General features: G+C 43.4%; 1 protein-coding gene across 1 annotated transcript in view; it reads right to left on the bottom strand.

Annotated features, from left to right (window-relative positions):
* wnt9a (wingless-type MMTV integration site family, member 9A) overlaps positions 1–16,567 on the bottom strand; it is a 77,905-nt gene extending 61,338 nt beyond the window's left edge. Inside the window, exon 1 of the mRNA XM_034183380.1 lies at positions 16,386–16,567. Coding sequence (XP_034039271.1) covers positions 16,386–16,477 — 92 coding nt within the window. The 5' untranslated portion in view covers positions 16,478–16,567. The remainder of the gene's footprint in view (positions 1–16,385) is intronic.
* Positions 16,568–19,190: the final 2,623 nt, after the last annotated feature.

Genomic DNA, 19,190 nt, shown 5'->3' with positions numbered 1-19,190 from the left:
TCCACGACAAAATCTCTTTGGCTCCACACAGCCATCCGTTTAGAAATAATCCGGTGGTTCGTGCCTGTCATCGCGGCTCGGAGCGCGCTGAGCGCCATTGTGGGCCATCCTTAAAGCTGTAGTAACAGTCCTTATTCTCTGTGAAGCCCGTAAAATTTTCACCGAAAGCCAGATAAATTTTTCGAATGGTTTCCAGCTGCCAGTCTTTAACAGCTTCTGAAAAAATTCTGATGGAAAAAAAACCTAAATCATTCCGCCATTTCCAGACAATGAAAATCCGACGACAGGTCGGGACCACTCCTTCCACAAGGCGTGCTCACAGGCGAATGACATCACCGACAGGCGTGGAAAAACTCATGCATGCGCACGAAGGTTCAAGCTTGTCTGACGTGAAAACACATGAATCAAATCCATATAGTTAAAATAAAAAATAAAAAAGTCCGATACTTTATGGACAGACCTCGTAAACCTGACAGTGTCCTCATATGTAGCATAAAAATCAGGTTTGACCAAAATATAGTCCGGGTCAAAAGCTCAACAGATGGACATACGAGGTCTGTCAATAAAGTAACGTACCTTTTTATTTTTTTCAAAAACTATATGGATTTGAACCACGTGCGATTACATCAGCCAACCTTGAACCCTCGTGCGCATGAGTGAGTTTTTTCACGCCTGTCGATTACGTCATTCGCCTGTGGGCTGGCTTTGAGTGAGGAGTGGTCCACCCCTCCCGTCGCAATCTCTTTGTCTGAGAACTTCCTGAAAGACTGGCGCTTTGCTTGATCAAATTTTTTTTCAAAAACTGAGAGGCACATCGAAATGGACACCATTCAAGAAATTCAACTGGTTTTCGGTGAAAATTTTAACGGCTGATGAGAGATTATGGCGTGATGCTGTCATTTTAAGGACTGCCCACAGAGTGGGATGTCGCAACGCGCTCTGAGCCGCCGCTGTCTGCCTGTTTTGTGCTGAAAACTTACAAATTTAAGCCTCTGTTGACCCAGGACGTCGTGAGAGAACAGAGAACTTTCAGGAGAGGTCGGGATCAGCAGTTTATCCGGACATTCCACTGTTAAAGGTGATTTTGTAATGAAAGAAAGTGCGGACGTGTCCGCGCGTTGGCACCCAGCCGGCGCCGCGTGGCGGCACAGGAAAAACACCTCCGTATTGATAACCATTTGTAAAAATCAGGCGGCTTTTGGTGGCTTTCAGTTGAGTGAGTATCTGAGAAATTGTTTAACAGCTGGACATGTTCCAACTTGTCCTTAAGGCTTCCACCGGAGGTGTTTTTCCTGTGCCACCGTGCTGCGCTGGCTGTGTCCCGACGCACGGACCCGAGGGTTCAAGCTTGTCTGATGTAATCGCACATGATTCAAATCCATATAGTTTGTGAAAAAAATTAAAAGGTCCGATACTTTATTGACAGACCTCGTATTCCTGTAAACATGGGTCAGAATCAGTTCGATTCTCAGGCCTCTAGGACCTTGGGAAAGGCATATTCCCATTTTTCACAATTCTGTCATATACGTCCTATTTACATGTCATGAAAACGTGTGCATGTGAGTGTGTGTATTTCCATCCAAGTATTTATCTGCAGTTGCTACAGTGTTATCTTAATTTCGAATTGTTGTGGCCTCTCGTGGCCACCGTACTCTTTCCCCTTATCTAAAGGTTAATTTCATGCAAGTTGCAGTATTTGTGTAAAACACCTTTTTTCTCTAATGTAATGTTGTTTTCTCATTCAAATCATGAACAAACTGTTAAACATTAAGGGTTTAAACTCATTTATATTGCACATCAGGGGGAAGCAGGCCACTCTTAGCCGTGCAGGAGGTAAACAGGACCTGGGTTTGGGGATGGGAGTGTCGAGCATAGTAAGAGGTTTAACTGCTATGTGAGAACTCAAGGCTTCTAAGGTCAGCAGCTCAGTTCCAGTCACTGTGTGACTGGCACAGATTGGGTGCACAGTAGGGTCCGCATGACTCCCCTGTTCTAGCCTACACCGTGGCACAGAACAACCCTGTACCAAACACGTTCAGGCACACACACACACACACACACACACTGTACCCGGCTCTTACCGATTCCCACATGCTGACACAAGACTCAGACTGCTATTATTTGGTATCAAAGCGAATCAACACAAGTAGCGTGACTAAGGACTTGGGTAATTTTGCTTTGCTTTTTTCCCCCTCCCAATGGGCAATTAAAAACTTGAAGAGATTGGCACTGTGGCGTTTGTGGACAAAAGTTCTGTTAATAAATTGAGCATGCAAAGTGAAACCACAAAATCTAAACCAAAAATCACTGTTTTTGGATTCTCAGTGTCTTAGCCAAAACAAGTGGCTGGGATTATTAACGTTATAATGATTTTCCTTTGTGGAATTGGCTGTATTTTAACCAAAAGTCGCCTTCCTGCTGCAGTGAAACATCAGCACTGAAAACATGCTACTCCGTATTTGGTACCTCTGAATGATGATGTGCTGGTAATTCTAAAGTAAATATGACAGGTACTGCTTTTGAGTCAGGGTAAAATATTTAACTGCCTGTTGAATAATGCAGAGGCAACTGTTGAAAACCTGCTTTTGGGTTAATCACAGCTCGAAGCGTCTTCTTTGTGTTTGGACGTCGTCACGTCAAGTATGCTGGAGTAATTTACTCATGGCACCCTTAAGTAACGCAGCGTGTCCTTTCTTCAACTAATGCTGAGGCTTTGCGGATAAATATGCCTTTTGGCACTAACATTCGTCTCTGTGTTAACATTCATTTGGCAAACACACAAATGTTTGAATGGAGTATCTGAGTATGTATTGACGGTTTTAGAGTATCCCAGAATCCTTTGCACGCTGGGGAGGGAGGTTTGATAATGGCTCAGCTTAATGCTAACTTTAACACTGAAAATGCCATAGACATGCTAACACGTTAGCATCTGTCCCATTTTTAAGTTAAATAAAATACATCTATCAACTGTTTCAGAAGACCATAACAGGTCGGCTTAACATAAAAAAGGTAAATATTACTCACAGACATATGCCCTTTAGGGTTTTAGCAGGGAAAGTTAAGATAAAGCGAAATAAAACAAAGAACCAACAAAGCAGCAGATCGAAGATCGAAGTACTGCTTCATTGGTTCAAGGTTTAAAGCAAAGCCGCGCTGCAGAAACGGTTGATTATACAGACCCGCTGCAAGGTCTGTAATCACTGTAGACAAATGATCATTTTCCTGACAAACACCCCCAAAAACAACGGCCACTCTGAAGGACCGATAAGGGAATCGTTAAGCAAAAAGGCTATTGATGTTGGTGGATCAAATCATTTCTTAAGGAACCCTAACAGCAACACGCTTTTTAAAAAAAAATAAAACTCACATTAAAGACTCACGATTATCTTAGTTAAACACTGAAATACATATTTTGGTTGAACTCACCTCCATAATGACGCAATGTTGCAAACAAGTTGCTTGTTGCTTGTCCATTCCACCACCCGCAAACGCTTGTTTACACTAATAACGAAATCTCAGCCTCGCCAGTGAGAACATGATTATGCATGAGATTTGACACCGTAAAGGTATCAATAGGGGCAGACCTTTCGAGATCTGTGTTTATCCTAGAAGACCCATTGGGGGAAAAAGTGCAGTAAAGTCCAACCAGGTAGTTTTAGCAAGGTACAAATAACCTTCTTCAAAAGGGCCATAATTAATCTTAATCATTTCATCTTAATCATCCCAAAGTCCAACCATTCTATGACCTTACAACTTGAAATTGTCCATCTCCAAGCAAAATTTTAGGACTAAAATGGCCCGTTTGTCCTTATCTGGATTTCTCTTTGATGTTTGACACATACCCACTAAGCCACATAAGTGGGCATAAAAAAGACCTGTCCTTTCCATACAGTGTATATAAACTGGATAAAATAGATTTTCTGAAAAGCAGTTTTAACGCACAAATACTGAGTCTCTAGGTGTCCCCATGTGGGTAAAGAGGTGGAGCGCAGGCAAAACCATGCACGACCTGGGTCAAACAAATGAAGCCTGAACATGTTCTCCATCGCAGAGCTACTGAACACGCTAAAGCTAAAAAACTAACTTGTATTAGGTGTTTAATTACAGCAAATCTTCACGTGCTGGCCGGTGGGCATCATGGTGGGTGTCTTGGGTGTGAGTATTAAAAATAGTGATGAGCTTATTGCTGTACTAACTGTGGAGTAACAGTGGAGCTAAGGTCACCATGCTACCGATACCTGCAAACAGTGCTAACGGTGCTAACATAACAAATAACTGTGTAAAAGCTGGAGTACAGACTTGTTAGATGATCCATTCAGAAAATTAGACACACAGCAAGCCATATTATTACACATATGAGTAATAAAATACTCAGGAAGACCACACACAGTTGGTTAACAATAGCTAGCAGCCATAGATAGCGGCCTCTTCTACCGGGGCTCTGGACTGGGAGCACAGCGCGCACACTACGTGTCACTCAAAGAAAACCGATGAGTTATTAAATGCCTCTGCCCCCCCCCCCCCCCCAATACAGTTGTGAAGTAGGAGGAATCTAGCTATAGAGACTAAAACTATTATTTAAAAATACATTACAACAGTGCCTCACATTCACCCACACAGCAAATTTTGCTGAGTAAAATTGACTCTGCTGGGATAACATTTGGTCCCAGTCTAGAGTTAAATATACTCTACCACAGGGCTAAATCAACTCAACATAGTGTAAAATCAACTCTTATTGGAGTAAAACCACTTGCATTGAATAGATGGTGTTGCAGACCGAACGGTCCCCGCCTAAAAATCGGTCCACCCTGCTTTCACTGCGCATGCGTCATGAGCCGCGGTTCACCGATTAACACCTGTTTCTGCTTCAAACTGCACTCCACTCATCATCTATCTCAACGACAGATATCTGAAGGTTTTGTACAACAATCATTTCCATATAAATTCAGCATTATTTCATCAGAAAAGGCGAAGGAAGTGATCACAGAGCCACAGCTACACAGCTGCTAGCTGGTGCGTTCACTGACCGTCCGTCATTTCAAAGCGTCACAGATTAATGCCTCCTTCCCGCTTAAAACTGCCTCATTTCTGCTTAAAACTGACTTTAGAATGATTTAAGAGGTTTTACCTTGTTATCTGATGGTTAATAATCCTATTAATTCATTTGATCACTTTGGGCGAAGACAGTCCGTACACAGAGCATCTGAGCTCCGAAATGATGCATGTGCAGTGCAGGCAAGGCGCAAGGGGGGACCGTTCAGTTGACAACACCGGTAGAGCTGATTTCACTCTACAATAGTGTTTTTTTTACTCTATTTAGACTGGGATCAAATGCTATCCCAGCAGATTAAATTTTACTCAGCAAAATTTACTGTGCACTCACACACACACTTAAACCCCCTTTAGACAGGGTGGGGTCACTGAGAGATCAATGAGAGATGAAAAGCACCCAGTGATCACCAAGATCTCTCAATGATCCTCCTGTGATTTCCACAGTCCCCACAGTCTCCTGAAAGTTTTGACTCAGTCCAAAACAAACTCTCAATGATCTCCAAGGGAAGCAGTCGCTCAACAATCTCTTAATGAATGCTCAGCCATCTCATCGATCTCCATGTGATCTGTCTTGGTCGCACCTGATCGCTCGATAGATCTCCGTAGATCTCTCAGTGATCTCACTTTGTCACACGAGTGCTCAGCAAACTCAATGGTCGCTGGAGGAGGCTCTGAAAATTGCATTTTTGATGACACAACAAGCGCACAAAGGTCTCACAAACATTTACACTGAAACAGCTTTTTCAAGGCTTTAGGAGATCAGGAGGTCACCCAACGATCTGTGTGTGTAAAAGGCAGCTCAGTGTCGCCGACTGAATGGTCCCCCCTAAAAATCAGTCCGCCCTGCCTTCACTGCGCATGTGTCATTAGTCGCGGTTCACAGATTATCACCTCGTTTCTGCTTCAAACTGCACTACAGTCATCATCTGTCTCAGCGACAGATATCTGAAGCTTTTGTACAACAATCATTTCCACATAAATTCAGCATTATTTCATCATGAAAAAATGGTTGAAGTGATCAGAGCGCCGCACCTACACGAGCTGTTAGCTGATACGTTCATTGCGTCGCTATCATTTCAAAGAGTCACGGAGTTTCATCGATTTTCTACTTAAAACGGCCTCGTTTCTGCTTAAAACTGACTTTAGAATGATTTAAGAGGTTTTACCTTGTCATCTGATGGTTAATAATCCCATTAATCCATTTGATCGCTTTGGGTGAAGAGACTCTGTCTCAGACGTGCTGCTATGGTCCGAAATGATGCATGCGCAGTGATGGCAGGCGGATCGATTTTTTTAGGGGGGGACTGTTCGGTCTGCGACACCAGTCTCATGGTTTTTTTTCTGTGCCCCTTTTTTTATTTTGCTATTTAGAATCATCCCCTTCTCCTAACTCTAATCATAACCTTAGGGTAAGTGTGTACCCTCCTCAAATGTTGACCATGATCACCGCAGACTCCCCGCTTTCACCCCACATTTTGTGCCCCACTGTCATGAAATGAATTGGTGCCCCCGTTACAAAAAACGCCCCATTACATTAATGTTGTTTTCATACCCAGGCCCACGAACTGCCGTGAGACAGGGTTGGTAAAAGGGGCCTTACTGATGTCACTCTGCTGCTGCTACTGGTAACAATTTGTGAAGGAAGGACCCCCCTTGAGGACACCTTCGTGGGCCTCCTTCAGTAATTGGTACCTGAGGATTCTCCTAAAACTCCTCGTACCAAAGATGTCTAATTGTTACGTTATGCCACTGGTTACAGTCCAGGTATCGCTATCATACAGTAAAACAGGACGCACAAAGATTCTGAAGCCTCTAAGGACATGGACCTTGGTTCTCTTACAGATGTTGCCATCGACAAAAACCTCTGTCCAACCATCTCAGGACTTCATAAACTCTTGCAGAGGAGTGAATGTCACTGCTGATAGTGTACAATATGATCGCTGTAATGGTTTGGTGAAATGATATCCCTTAATAAATCTCTAAAAACAGGTGTATCAGATTTATAACATAATCATTAGATGCCCAAGGGGACATTCTACCAAAACTGCACAACTTGGTGCTCACTATTTCAAAGCATGTGTAATACCATGGTGGAACACATGGATTTTGGGGTGCTGATTAGCCCTGTAATGACTATGAAGGAGTTTCCCAGTAAATTCTATGCACAAAAAAAAATGGTTCTCATAATATTCTCATATGGCATGTGAAAAACAGGCAGACAAACCCTTATTTGAGGGTTTGTCAATTTGCTAATCTTGGCACATGTCCTGTACCGTGTCTCTAGCATCTCCACAAACTAGGCAGAGAAACTATCCTGTGGGCAAAGATGGAAAACACAGGACATCGCGGTCACGCTAACTAGCATCATCCCATCAACGGCAGACCACTAAACCTATCGTGACTCTATATTAGTTTTCCTGTTTTGCAAATTGCCCGTGTCTCCAGCCCCATCTGCAAAGATCATCATGTGTGTACAGTTTTCCCAAGAACAGTTTCCTTCCCATATCTTGTGAATGAAGTGCAGCGAGAAGTGTTCAGGGCTGCCGTCCTTCTAAAATCAAATATGTCTTAGCTGTGGTCTCTTTGGCATGCTGATGACACCCGAGCCATAACTCCTGCGGATGTGAGCAGGCCAAACGCCTTCACAAACTGTGTAATCTTCAAAATATTCAGTACAACCGTATTATTATACCGTATAAGAGACCCATAACAACCCACTACAAACACGGCTGAAACCTTCAAAACAAAGGTGTGTACTGTAGGCATCTCTGGCATTTAAGAGAATCCACATAGCAATGCTGTGCATCACTCACTTTGGAGGCCATATAATATTCTGTGCAAAGACAGACGCAGAGCCTCTGCAGACCTTTGGTTCCCTTTTCCTGTTTCACGTTTAAAATCCCACTCGCCTAATGTTACACAGACAGGTTGCAATGTGCTGACTGAGGGCCAGCCTGCTCTCTCAGAAGAGACTGCACCATCCTGTGGCATCTGCGCGGCATAGCAGGCTTTCTTCCAGAGTATGGATTAGCTCAGATCCGCATCTATCAAACTGGAGTATAAGGGAAAACAAAGCCCTCTTCTTTGCAGAGGGCATGCAGTTGGTTATCTAAGCCTGCAGGTCTGTGTGATCTCACCACGGTCACACCGCCGGTGCTGAGAGAATCCTATCTTCTTGGCTCAGGGTAACGCGATACCTTCTGAGGTGTGGCTATAGCCACAGGATATCCTATGAAGTAGGGAAATCCCTCTATCAACGGTGCTCCCCGCCCTGCTGCACGTCAGGGCTAATCAGTCCTTAAGGCACAGTAATGAGACGCCCGCCACCACTGTCTGCCAGGCAATGCCAGCCTCAGCCCACATTAACTCTGCTGCTCCTAATGAGGGGTAATGACCCAGCAGCTCCCACAAACCGCTGCGGGGATGCCGGCACGCACATGAGGCAGGCTAACCAGAAGAAGGGAGCAGAGAAAAAGGAAATGTTTACATGGAGCCACTTTACATAACAACTTTTATATGCTGTGCTACAGAAATGAGGCTTAGCTCATTTAAAATGTGTGGCCGTTTGATACCCGCAGCATTGTGCAGAAAAGGTGCACAGTAAAAAAAAAACTGTCTTCATGCCACTGATAATCATGTTCTGTCGGGCGTTTTGGAGAGTTGGCAATAGCAATAAGCTGCTATGTGATGACAAAGTGTTTAAAAAGAGGCATATTATACTCCTTTTTGCAAAACAGTAGACATCAGCAGGTGTGCTAAACACAGCAAAGTTTGCAGGGAAAAAAGTACCCTATAGACACAGAAGTGATGTGTCTTTAAAATACCCCATTTTTCAGTCGTAAAAAAATGGTGTTTTTCTGCGCCTGTCTCTTTAAATGGAAACAAACTGCATTTTGCCACGCCCCTTTTCCAACCAGAAAGACACACAGACTGTACATATGCTGAATAAGCCCTCCGTGACAGCACCCATTGGTTTTCAGTCCTAGGATTGAAGTTCGTATGGGGCGGCTCTATATGTCATCATTTTGGCAGTGCGTGACTCTGCCTCACTTCCGGAAAACAAATACATGGGTATTGGGGTGAAGCATAGCAAAGACCAACATTACCTCAGTGAAATGAATGAAGCCAGATCACAGTCCCCTACCTTGAGCTTCCCTAGAAGAAGTAAGTCCTACAGTATGTACGCCCCGAGGCCCGTTGGCGCCAGTGCTTACCTCCACATTCAGTAGCGTCAAGCTGGATGCCAGTCCGACACAGGTTTCTTCCCCAGCTGAGGCCAGTACCCATTTTACAGCTGGGTGGGCTGAGACAACGTAGATTAAGTGTCTTGTCCAAAGACACAGACAGGCAGCATGAGCTGGATTCAAACCCAGGTCAACATATTGGCAGGCCAGCTCCTTAACCACTCAGCTAGCTGCGCTACAACTTTGCAAGCTAGCAGGTTAACAGTCTTGGTCACCTGAATACAAATGAATGAGTAATACATATTTTTGTGTGTGCTGGGTGGTTGTTATTATAACATGTGGCTTAGATGTCGGTATAAGAAAATATATAATTTGCTTCTATAACTGTGGAACTAGCTAACATCACCAAGCTTTCGATATCTGCTAATTAGTGCTAGTGACGAAACTACCCGACACCCTAACTCTCACTCAAAGTGACGGCGCCCCTAATTATTCATAACTTTGTGGTTTAAATTAGCTTAAACTGGTGTGTTATATAATAATTCACCCCTGCACAGTTAGCATGAGCAACGAAACTAACTATAGAGACCAAAATCGTTTTTGTATCATGCTGTAAATGTTTATTTCTGCTCTTTGTTGGACATTTTAACATGGGCGTCAATGGGGTTGACCCACTTTTGAAGCCAGCCTCAACAGGCCATTCAAGGAATGGCAGGTTGTGCCACTTCCATGTAGGCTTCACTTTTCACCTCCAATGGATGTCGCTGGAAAATCTCTCCAATTTCAATTTCAATTTATTTCCATTTATATAGCGCCAAATCACAACAGAGTTGCCTCAAGGCGCTTCACACAAGTAAGGTCTAACATTACCAACCCCCAGAGCAGCAGTGGTAAGGAAAAACTCCCTCTGAGGAAGAAACCTCAAGCAGACCAGACTCAAAGGGGTGACCCTCTGCTTGGGCCATGCTATAGACATAAATTACAGAACAATTCACAAAACAAATATACAGGAAATGCTGCTGGTGCACAGTCTCTCTCCTACAAACTGTGTGGGCATGTCATACAGAACACAGATTGACTCAGTGGGCGTGTCTCACAGAGCAAGTATATCATTTGTGACATATGTCACACAAGTGTAGAACAAGCCATTTAAGGTTCAAAATTTGCTTTGAGCAGTGCAATTCCATTATGCTCATAGGCGCATTCAGAAACTATTCACAGCGCATCACTTTCTCCACATTTTATGTTACAACCTTATTCCAAAATTGATGAAATTCATTTTTTCCCTCAAACTTCTACATAGAATACCCCATAATGACAATGTTTTTGTTTTGTTTTTTAGATTTTTCAAATTTATTAAAAATAAAAAAATGAAGAAATCACACGTAAGTACTCACAGCCTTTGCCATGAAGATCCAAACTGAGCTCAGGTGCATCCTGTTTCTACTGATCATCCTTGAGATGTTTCTACAGCTTAACTGGAGTGCACCTGGGGTAAATTCAGTTGATTGGACATAATTTGGAAAGACACACACCTGTCCACATATAACAGAGGTCTTCAACTCATTCCAGAAAGGCCTGAGAGGGTGCAGGTTTTCTTTACAACCACTCATCCAACAGGTGATTTCACCCTCTCAGCCCTTTCTGGAATGAGTTGAAGACCTCTGACATATAAGGTCCCACAGTTGACAGTGCATGTCAAAGCACAAACCAAGCATGAAGTTAAAGGAATTGTCTGTAGATGCCTGAGACAGGATTGTCTCAAGGTACAAATCTGGGGAAAGGTACAGAAACATTGCTTTGAAGGTCCCAATGAGCACAGTGGTCATCATCCATAAATGGAAGACGTTCAGATCCACCAGAAGTATTCCTAGAGCTGGACACCCGTCTAAACTGAGGGATCAGGGGAGAAGGACCTTAGTCAGGGAGGTGACCAAGAACTTGATGGTCACTCTGTCAGAGCGCCAGCATTCCTCTGTGGAGAGAGAACCTTCCACAAGGACAACCATCTCTGTTGCAATCCACCAATCAGGCCTGTATGGTAGAGTGGCCAGACGGAAGCCACTCTTTAGTAAATGGTACATGGCAGCCCACCTGGAATTTGCCAAAAGGCAAATGAAGGACTCTCAGACCATGAAAAACAAAATTCTCTGGTCTGATGAGACAAAGATTGAGCTCTTTGACATGAATGTTAGGTATCACGTTTGGAGGAAACCAGGCACCATCCCTACAGTGAAGCATGGTGGTGGCAGCATCATGCTGTGGGGATGTTTTTCAGTGGCAGGAACTGGGAGACTAGTCAGGATTGAGAGAAAGATGATTGCAGCAATATACAGAGACATCCTGGATGAAAACCTGCTCCAGAGCGCTCTTGACCTCAAATGGTTCATCTTTCAGCAGGACAAGGACCCTAAAAACAAAGCCAAGATATCAAAGGAGTGGCTGCAGGACAACTCTGTGAATGTCCTTGAGTGGCCCAGCCAGAGCCCAGACCTGAATCTGATTGAACATCTCTGGAGAGACCTGAAAATAGCTGTACACTCACGCTCCCCATCCAACATGATGGAGCCTGAGCGGTGCTGCAAAGAGGAATGGGCAAAACCGCCCAAAGATAGGTGCACCAAGCTGGTGGCATCATATTTAAGAAGTCTGGAGGCTGTAGTTACTGCCAAAGGTGCATCAACAAAGTATTGAGCAAAGGGAGCAAATACTTATGTACATATGATTTCTTAGTTTTTATTTTTAATAATTTTGCAAAATTATAAATAAAAAAAACTTTTTATGTTGTCATTATGGGGTGTTGTGAGTAGAACTGAGCCAAAAAAAAAAAGAATTTACTACATTTTGGAATAAGTATGTAACAACAAAATGTGGAAAAAGTGAAGCGCTGTGAATACTTTCCGGACATGCTCTACATTAAAATGTGAAACTCTGATGATGTTTGCCAGAAAGCAAAACAGTCCATTAAAGCAATGTATGATCATGTGACTGCACAATGACTTTGCATGCTTTAAAACTATGGCACAAGAACTCAAAGGCACCACCACTTCTGTATGTTTGCATCTTCTGGATCATGCGGTGCCTGTGTGATTGGTAAATCCCAGCTGCATGACTGTGGGCAGCCTTCCTGTATGTGTCCCACACGAACTAAATAAAAACAAACTCCTGACTCAGTGTCAGGGCTCGAATTCAGCCCAGTTTATGAGACCACAGTATGGCAATGCCCTGTCCCCAAAACTCAAATAGAATTGTCTCCAACACCAGAGTGAAGCACCTCAAAAAACTCATTTCCTTCTCTGACAGTCTTCAAAATCAGAGCTGTTGAACCCAATAAGGAAAAACCCAGAAACGGGCTGTAATGCTGCAGATAAGGGATTTTGGAGAACCTACACCTGCCACACAGGCTGAGGTTAAGAAAAAGGAGCGCTCAAATTCTTGTGGCGAAGGATGACAATCTAAGCGGGCGTTTGACTTCGCCAGGAATCCCACCCCACCCTCAGCTGCGCAGGCGGAGAGATTGTGTTTATGTTACACTTACGCTCCACCGCACTCTGGAAATTGGGTATGCAACATTGACCCTGTATTTTGAGTAAATCAGTACCCAGGAGGCCGTAGGAAGCCTCGTGGAATATTTATTTGACCGGGTTCGTGTGCGTGTGTCCGCTGCAGGACTGCCTCGCCGGTATCATGTGTCTGCAACGCCGCGCTGCGCGTGCAGTCATGCTTTGCATTTCTTTATCTGTGTCACCTGTGCTGTAATTGTTTTTTTTCCACGCGGTTCACATTGTTGCGCGGTGGGGTTAAATCATTCACTGATGCTCATATTCCCGTCTCGCTCAGCCGTGTGGAATAATAAATCCGGAGTATTGTAAAACCACATGTCTGTGCTGCGCGGGCCGCAGATAGAGAACAGGCTGACAGAGCGAATTAAACACGAGGATGAAGTGAACATTACGGTTTGACGTCCGCGAGCGCTGATTTGACCCTTTAACATGAAAGCACGGCTACATTTATGTGACAAACCAGCTTCAGAGCGACTGGCAAAGCGGCGGCGGCGGCGGCTGCGGCGGCGTTCTCGGTGGTAATGTTTGACTGAGCCGGGATGACTAAGCTTTCACAGGTGTTTGCATCACACACTTTCCAAAGATGAGTTGCAATACTTTGGTAAAACTCCCAAGAAAATAAATGCCAGGTTATGAACTGTTTATTCAAGCACGTTTAATAGGTTAAAAAGTGAAGAAGAAGAAGCATTGCCAAGCAGCATTACCTGTTGGCTTGATTTAAGCTGCATTTAAGCCGGTGGTTCAGCAACGTTAAACAGCCTAACCCACATTTTGCTACCATACCTAATATTTTATGACAGCTCCGTTGCTCGAGTTTTGAGTATGAGGGTGCGGACGCTCGGCTGGTTTTCACTCATAAAAAGGCTTGGAAAGTCATTGAGATTTGACCAGTAAAGCCGCAGACATGGTGGTTAGGGCGAGGGTAAGGAAATCTCCGTCATCCATCCTCCTGCTCCGGCACCGCCTTCCACTAAGGCGACGGTCTTTCACGGCAATTTTAGCACCTTGAATAACTAACATCTTTCTAACTTTGCCTCCCTGTGGATGTGAGCTCAGATTGGTATTTTCAAATCCAGCTGCAGGTGGAAATACCACCAACCAAGCGGAGTAAAGCTGCACCCTGCAGCACAGTGATAACGGTATTACCGTCTGTCATGGGGTTGACACGTCAATGAGACAGTCTTGCAAGAACAAGGGTAGTCAAAGATTCTGTGTCCCAGTGCTGTAAAGTGAGTAGCAGTTTTATGACCACAGTAGCATTGTGATTCTTGCACACCATCATGGAATACCAAACACTCTCAGCCAATCGGTGCATGTCCATGGCTAAATGATGTAATTGGACTCATGTGGTCACGTCTGGAAGTATGCATTGTTGCCACATCCACCACATCCATACAACATGGAACCACTTTGGGTCCTGATTGGCAGACAACAGGTCCATCCTCACCTCTCAGAAGTAACCATCTATCTTCTGCAGCCAGGTGAAACATGGACACTACCTTAGACTTCTCCAGCGCTGGGGTTGTCAACACAGGCATTTTTTCTGTGAAGGCTCTCAGTTGTCCAGGTGGTTTCCATAGTAGAGAAGCTTGAATCTTCTGGGGTCTGGTTAGGTTTAAAACTCCAGCTTTTGTGGCTCCTGTTATTCTTCTCTACAAGAGTCGAGACAGAAGTCAAACTACCAGAGCAAGCATTTTAGCTGAGGAAGCTTCTGCAATTTCAAGCAAAACGTCCTCATGTCTAGCAACCTAGTCCAGTTGAAGATTCAAGCTTCTCTACTGAGGCATTTGTGTGCTGGATCATGCTCCCTAAATGACAGCTTGTTTAACACAGAGTCATTATAGTGGCACCCAAGGATCCTCTGAAGAGACCTAAAGACTTCCAGTCATCATTTCAGATCACTTGTTAGCGTCTAAGTCTCATAAGCATACAGTAAGACAGAAAGCACCGGCACCTTCATTCTCCTGCAAAGGTATTGACTAGAGATGGCACAATACCACTTTTTCATGTCTGATATGAGCCTCTGATCACATCAGACTTTATTTTAGTATTTTCAACATCCTACCTAATCATTTTCATCAGTATCAGACCGATACTGATCCAAAGTATCACATCGATGCACCCCTAGTGTTGATATTGTTAAACATTCATGTGGGAACATCTACTCAGGTAAGCACTCGTACACAAAACAAAAGGGCAATTTCATGACACTGTCATGTCTGTTACTGCTTGGACAAAAAAACATGGACAAACCATAATTCTCTGGGATGACTAGATCACAGCAGGACTACTGAAATCAGTAACAGACACAGTTGTCTTATGGAATTGCCTAAAAAAAAACTATGGAATGTAGAAAGACTTTGGGAGCTCAACTTTAAAATCAGAAGAGGAAGAATCAATAGTCTTGGGTTTCTTGTCTTTTTTTTTATCTAAATATGTCATTTGGGGCAAACTGCAACTTGCATTTTGCATTTCCTGAAGAGTGACCTGCTAAAACATGCACTTTACGCCAGTAAAAATGTAGTTTCCAGCTTCTGCAATAGAAACCATAAATTTGACAGTGCTGGAGGGGCTTTGAGTGTCATCACCTCTCACTCTGGACGGCCATTCGTCTTTGCAAGACGCACGTCAACTCTGCTACAGGTTCCAAAAGAAGATCAGCAACATCCATCCATCTATCAACGTGGACTTTTGGGAGGGGGTTGTAACTCTTGGGTTCCAGGTGAGACACGGCTGGTGACATGCTGACCTCATCTGAATGACCTTCCATTGACTGAAGAAACCTGAGCGCAGTTTTGTGCAGACTGGATGGAGGTCACAGTGGACTACACCTAAACTCTAAGAAGGCATTCCCCTCCTGCACCAACACTTTGAATTCGACAAAACATTACTTCGTCGGTGACATGATTCGTGAACATTTTTAAACACTAATTTCCCAGCATGCCTTCCAAGTGTTTTTTGAACCTGGTGGAAGCAGCAGAAAAGCTCTGCCAGGGTTGTGTGATGTTTATGCTGGATGGGGGAATTTTTCTGTGCAAGCTGAGCAGACGTTTAGGCCACCTTCACTCAGATTGCTTTTATTGTTACCAGCTGTTCAGCCTGAAGCACATTCAACTCACCTTTCGGCTGTTTTCAGAGTCTGCGGAGGATCTGATTTTACAAGTGCTTCAACAAAATAATCACTCGGCCTCTACCTGCCATTCAAACGCGCAAGACTTCCTGACAAGTGGGCGCCGGCTCAGTTTTCAAAGAAAAAGAGGAGAAAAAAATCAACTCTGATCTCGTATTCTTATCTGCTTGCTGCCAATATGTGTTGGACTTTGTTAAAAAAAAAAATGGAATTATCAGCGTCTTCTGTGGAGCCGATGCGTAGACAACCTGCTGCAGCCACCAGCTGTGCGCTCCGAGCGCTGCGTAACAGCCAAGTGGCACTTTGACTGAGCCAAAACAGCGCGTAAAAGAAATCAGCGCCGGCTGCTCCAAGTGGGAAACAACTTACTTTTGTTGTTGTTGTTTTCAAAAGGGACCTGCTTTGCGTTTGAGGAACCAATCGAATCAATGAAAATCGCATGATGAGCGCGCTTACCCGAAATACGCCGCGGTTGGTCCAGGCAGGGTGAGAAGATGCACTATAACTGTGAACGATAACCATCCCAGGAGTAGATGTCCATCCAGCATTTTGCTGCGGCTCCAGGGCAGATCATTTCGTTTCTCCTGAGTAGCTGTTAAAATTCCTGCTTGGACGTTCGACACTTTTATACAGAGAGAGAGAGAGAGAGAGAGAGAGAAGTGGAGAGAAAGCGATGGGGAGAGAGAAAGAGAGAGAGAGAGAGAGAGCGCTGCTCCTCCCATTAGTACTAAGAAGACAGAAAGAGAAAGAGAAAAATTGATTCACACTTACGCTCACATTACACATAAAGTGTCATAGTTGTCTTAAAATATTAGGGGAGACCGGGACAAGAGTAACACGTATTGCTTCTGCGCCTGTACTGAGCTTTTGTGTTTGAACTCTCATTTTTAGTCACACAGTGTATTCTCACCATCAAACATAGGAAAAAGGAATGCACAAAAAAATCTACGTATTCCTTCATATTTTCCAGCTGAATTCATACCCCACTTATTCGACTGCTGGGAGGCAGTGATGATGTCACTGACAAGATGGCAGATGACCCCAGTAGGGAAAAAAATGTATAAGGCTTCTTCTTGTTGTTATTCTTACCCTAACTAACGCTGTCATTAGCTAAAAAGGCAAATGCGCATTTCTGAACATTAAACATTGCATGAGCATGAGGACATTTATAGGAATATGCACGAAATATCACATCTCAAGTTTTGTATGAAAATATGTTGCATCACAAAATCCCCACATTTGTCAAATAGTTTACGCTCCATTTATGGACTGAAATTTATTCCTGGGTTTCAAACTATTCAACCGTTTCTGCATGGATGTTGAGGAAAAATATCCAGTAGGGGGCACTGCAGCCATTTGTGAAAGTTTTTCAAAAGTGAAAGTTTATATATATATATATATATATATATATATATATATATATATATATATATATATATATATATATATTTCCATCCATCCATTTTCTTCCACTTTATCCGGAGTCGGGTCGCGGGGGCAGCAGCTCAAGCAAAGCTGCCCAGACCTCCCGATCCACACACACACCTCCCCCAGCTCCTCTGGGGGAACCCCAAGGCGTTCCCAAGCCAGCCGAGAGATGTAGTCCCTCCAGCGTGTCCTGGGTCTTCCCCGGGGCCTCCTCCCAGTGGGACGTGCCCGGAACACCTCTCCAGCGAGGCGTCCAGGGGGCATCCGGAAAAGATGTCCGAGCCACCTCAACTGACTCCTTTCGACGTGGAGGAGCAGTGGCTCGACTCCGAGCTCCTCCCGAGTGACTGAGCTTATATATATATATATTTTTTAATATATTATATATATATATATATATATATATATATATATATATATATATATATATATATATATATATATATATATATAAATTCTCATCAAAATAAAATATTAGTCCATTGTTAACAGTCACCCTTTGGTTTTAGGGTTGTGTCTCACTTGATCTTTGACAGCACTGCCCCCAATGATTACCGGTGGTATTGCGCAATTTCTTCCATATCTGCAAGCTTTCAGAAGACATTGACAGAAGGCTCCATCTGTTTCTGCAAATTTCTTTACTTAACTTTTAACTGATTTTCCTCCAAATCAAATCATTTTGTCCTTGGCTGATCCTTAATCCTTCCATCAAAATTGGTCCAAATTGGATCAAAATTGTTCAAGTTATTTTGTTCACAGACATGTTGACAGGAACAAAAACAATACCCCTGCATGTGCTGCACACAGTTTGAATAGGATATCACACGACGGGGCCCTGTCGTGTCCAAGAAACAGGTGGTCACATGATTCCACCTTATCCGTTATGGGCAAAACAGGTGTTGTTACAGTTTTACCCAGTCTCCCCTCCATTTTTCTCTTCTGTTGGCATGTTTTTTTTTTGTTTTGTTTTTAATATAAAGCATCAGTAGTACTTATGCTGAGTGTAATTTGAAGTGTGAATGAAAATGCACATTCTTTTCTGAGTCAAAAAGCAATCGTATAGAAAACTTTCCCTTTTTTTAAGATTTGGTTAAAGATTGTCTGTTGAGGTTAAATATCAGTCTGGTCTTGTCTTTGAGAAATGCTGTGATCGGTTAGCTGAGCCGCGTACGCTGAGGTGAGTTCATCTGCAGTTCACAAAGAAAAAAGCAAATTTGTCTGCAAATACAAGCGTGGGCGATTTCATAAGACCTGAAGACAAAACCTTTAATCACTTTACAAAATATCATATTGAGTACCATAAATCAACTGACAAACTATCAATCACTGTGACAAGACGTCTGCACTCCTCGACAGGCCTGTTCTTGAAAAATATTTACTCTTCCTACGGATTTGGTTGCATAAGCTATGGATGTTTTGCAGTTGCAAGAGAAAACTTCGTCAAATGTGCAAACGCTGTTTGTTCACTCGTAAAACGAAAGATACATAAAATATCTTAATATAAGATACGATGGAGGAGAGGTTTTTGATTCCAGCATTTTTTTTTTCCCCCCCCCTGTAATATTTAAAGCAACAGTGTGCAGGATGAAAGTGTTTATTATCAGGAATTGATTATAATATTCATGAGTGTACGAGTATAACGAGTCTTAGAATGAGGTCTTCATAACTGCATGGAAGCAGACCACCGTGGTGCACCGCCATGTTGATACCAAAGCCCAACTTACGCCATCTTGAACATTTTGCAGCACTCCCAGAATACTGTGAAAAAGTATAAACGGAATCAACGGTTGCTGATCACTGTCAACTGGTTGCTAGTACATTCTAACAAGCTGT

The sequence above is a fragment of the Thalassophryne amazonica genome, chromosome 12 (genome assembly GCF_902500255.1).
Source record: "Thalassophryne amazonica chromosome 12, fThaAma1.1, whole genome shotgun sequence".
NCBI classification, from domain to species: domain Eukaryota; kingdom Metazoa; phylum Chordata; class Actinopteri; order Batrachoidiformes; family Batrachoididae; genus Thalassophryne; species Thalassophryne amazonica.
The sequence above is the reverse complement of the archived record's forward strand: the minus strand, read 5'-3'. Positions and strand labels throughout refer to the sequence as shown.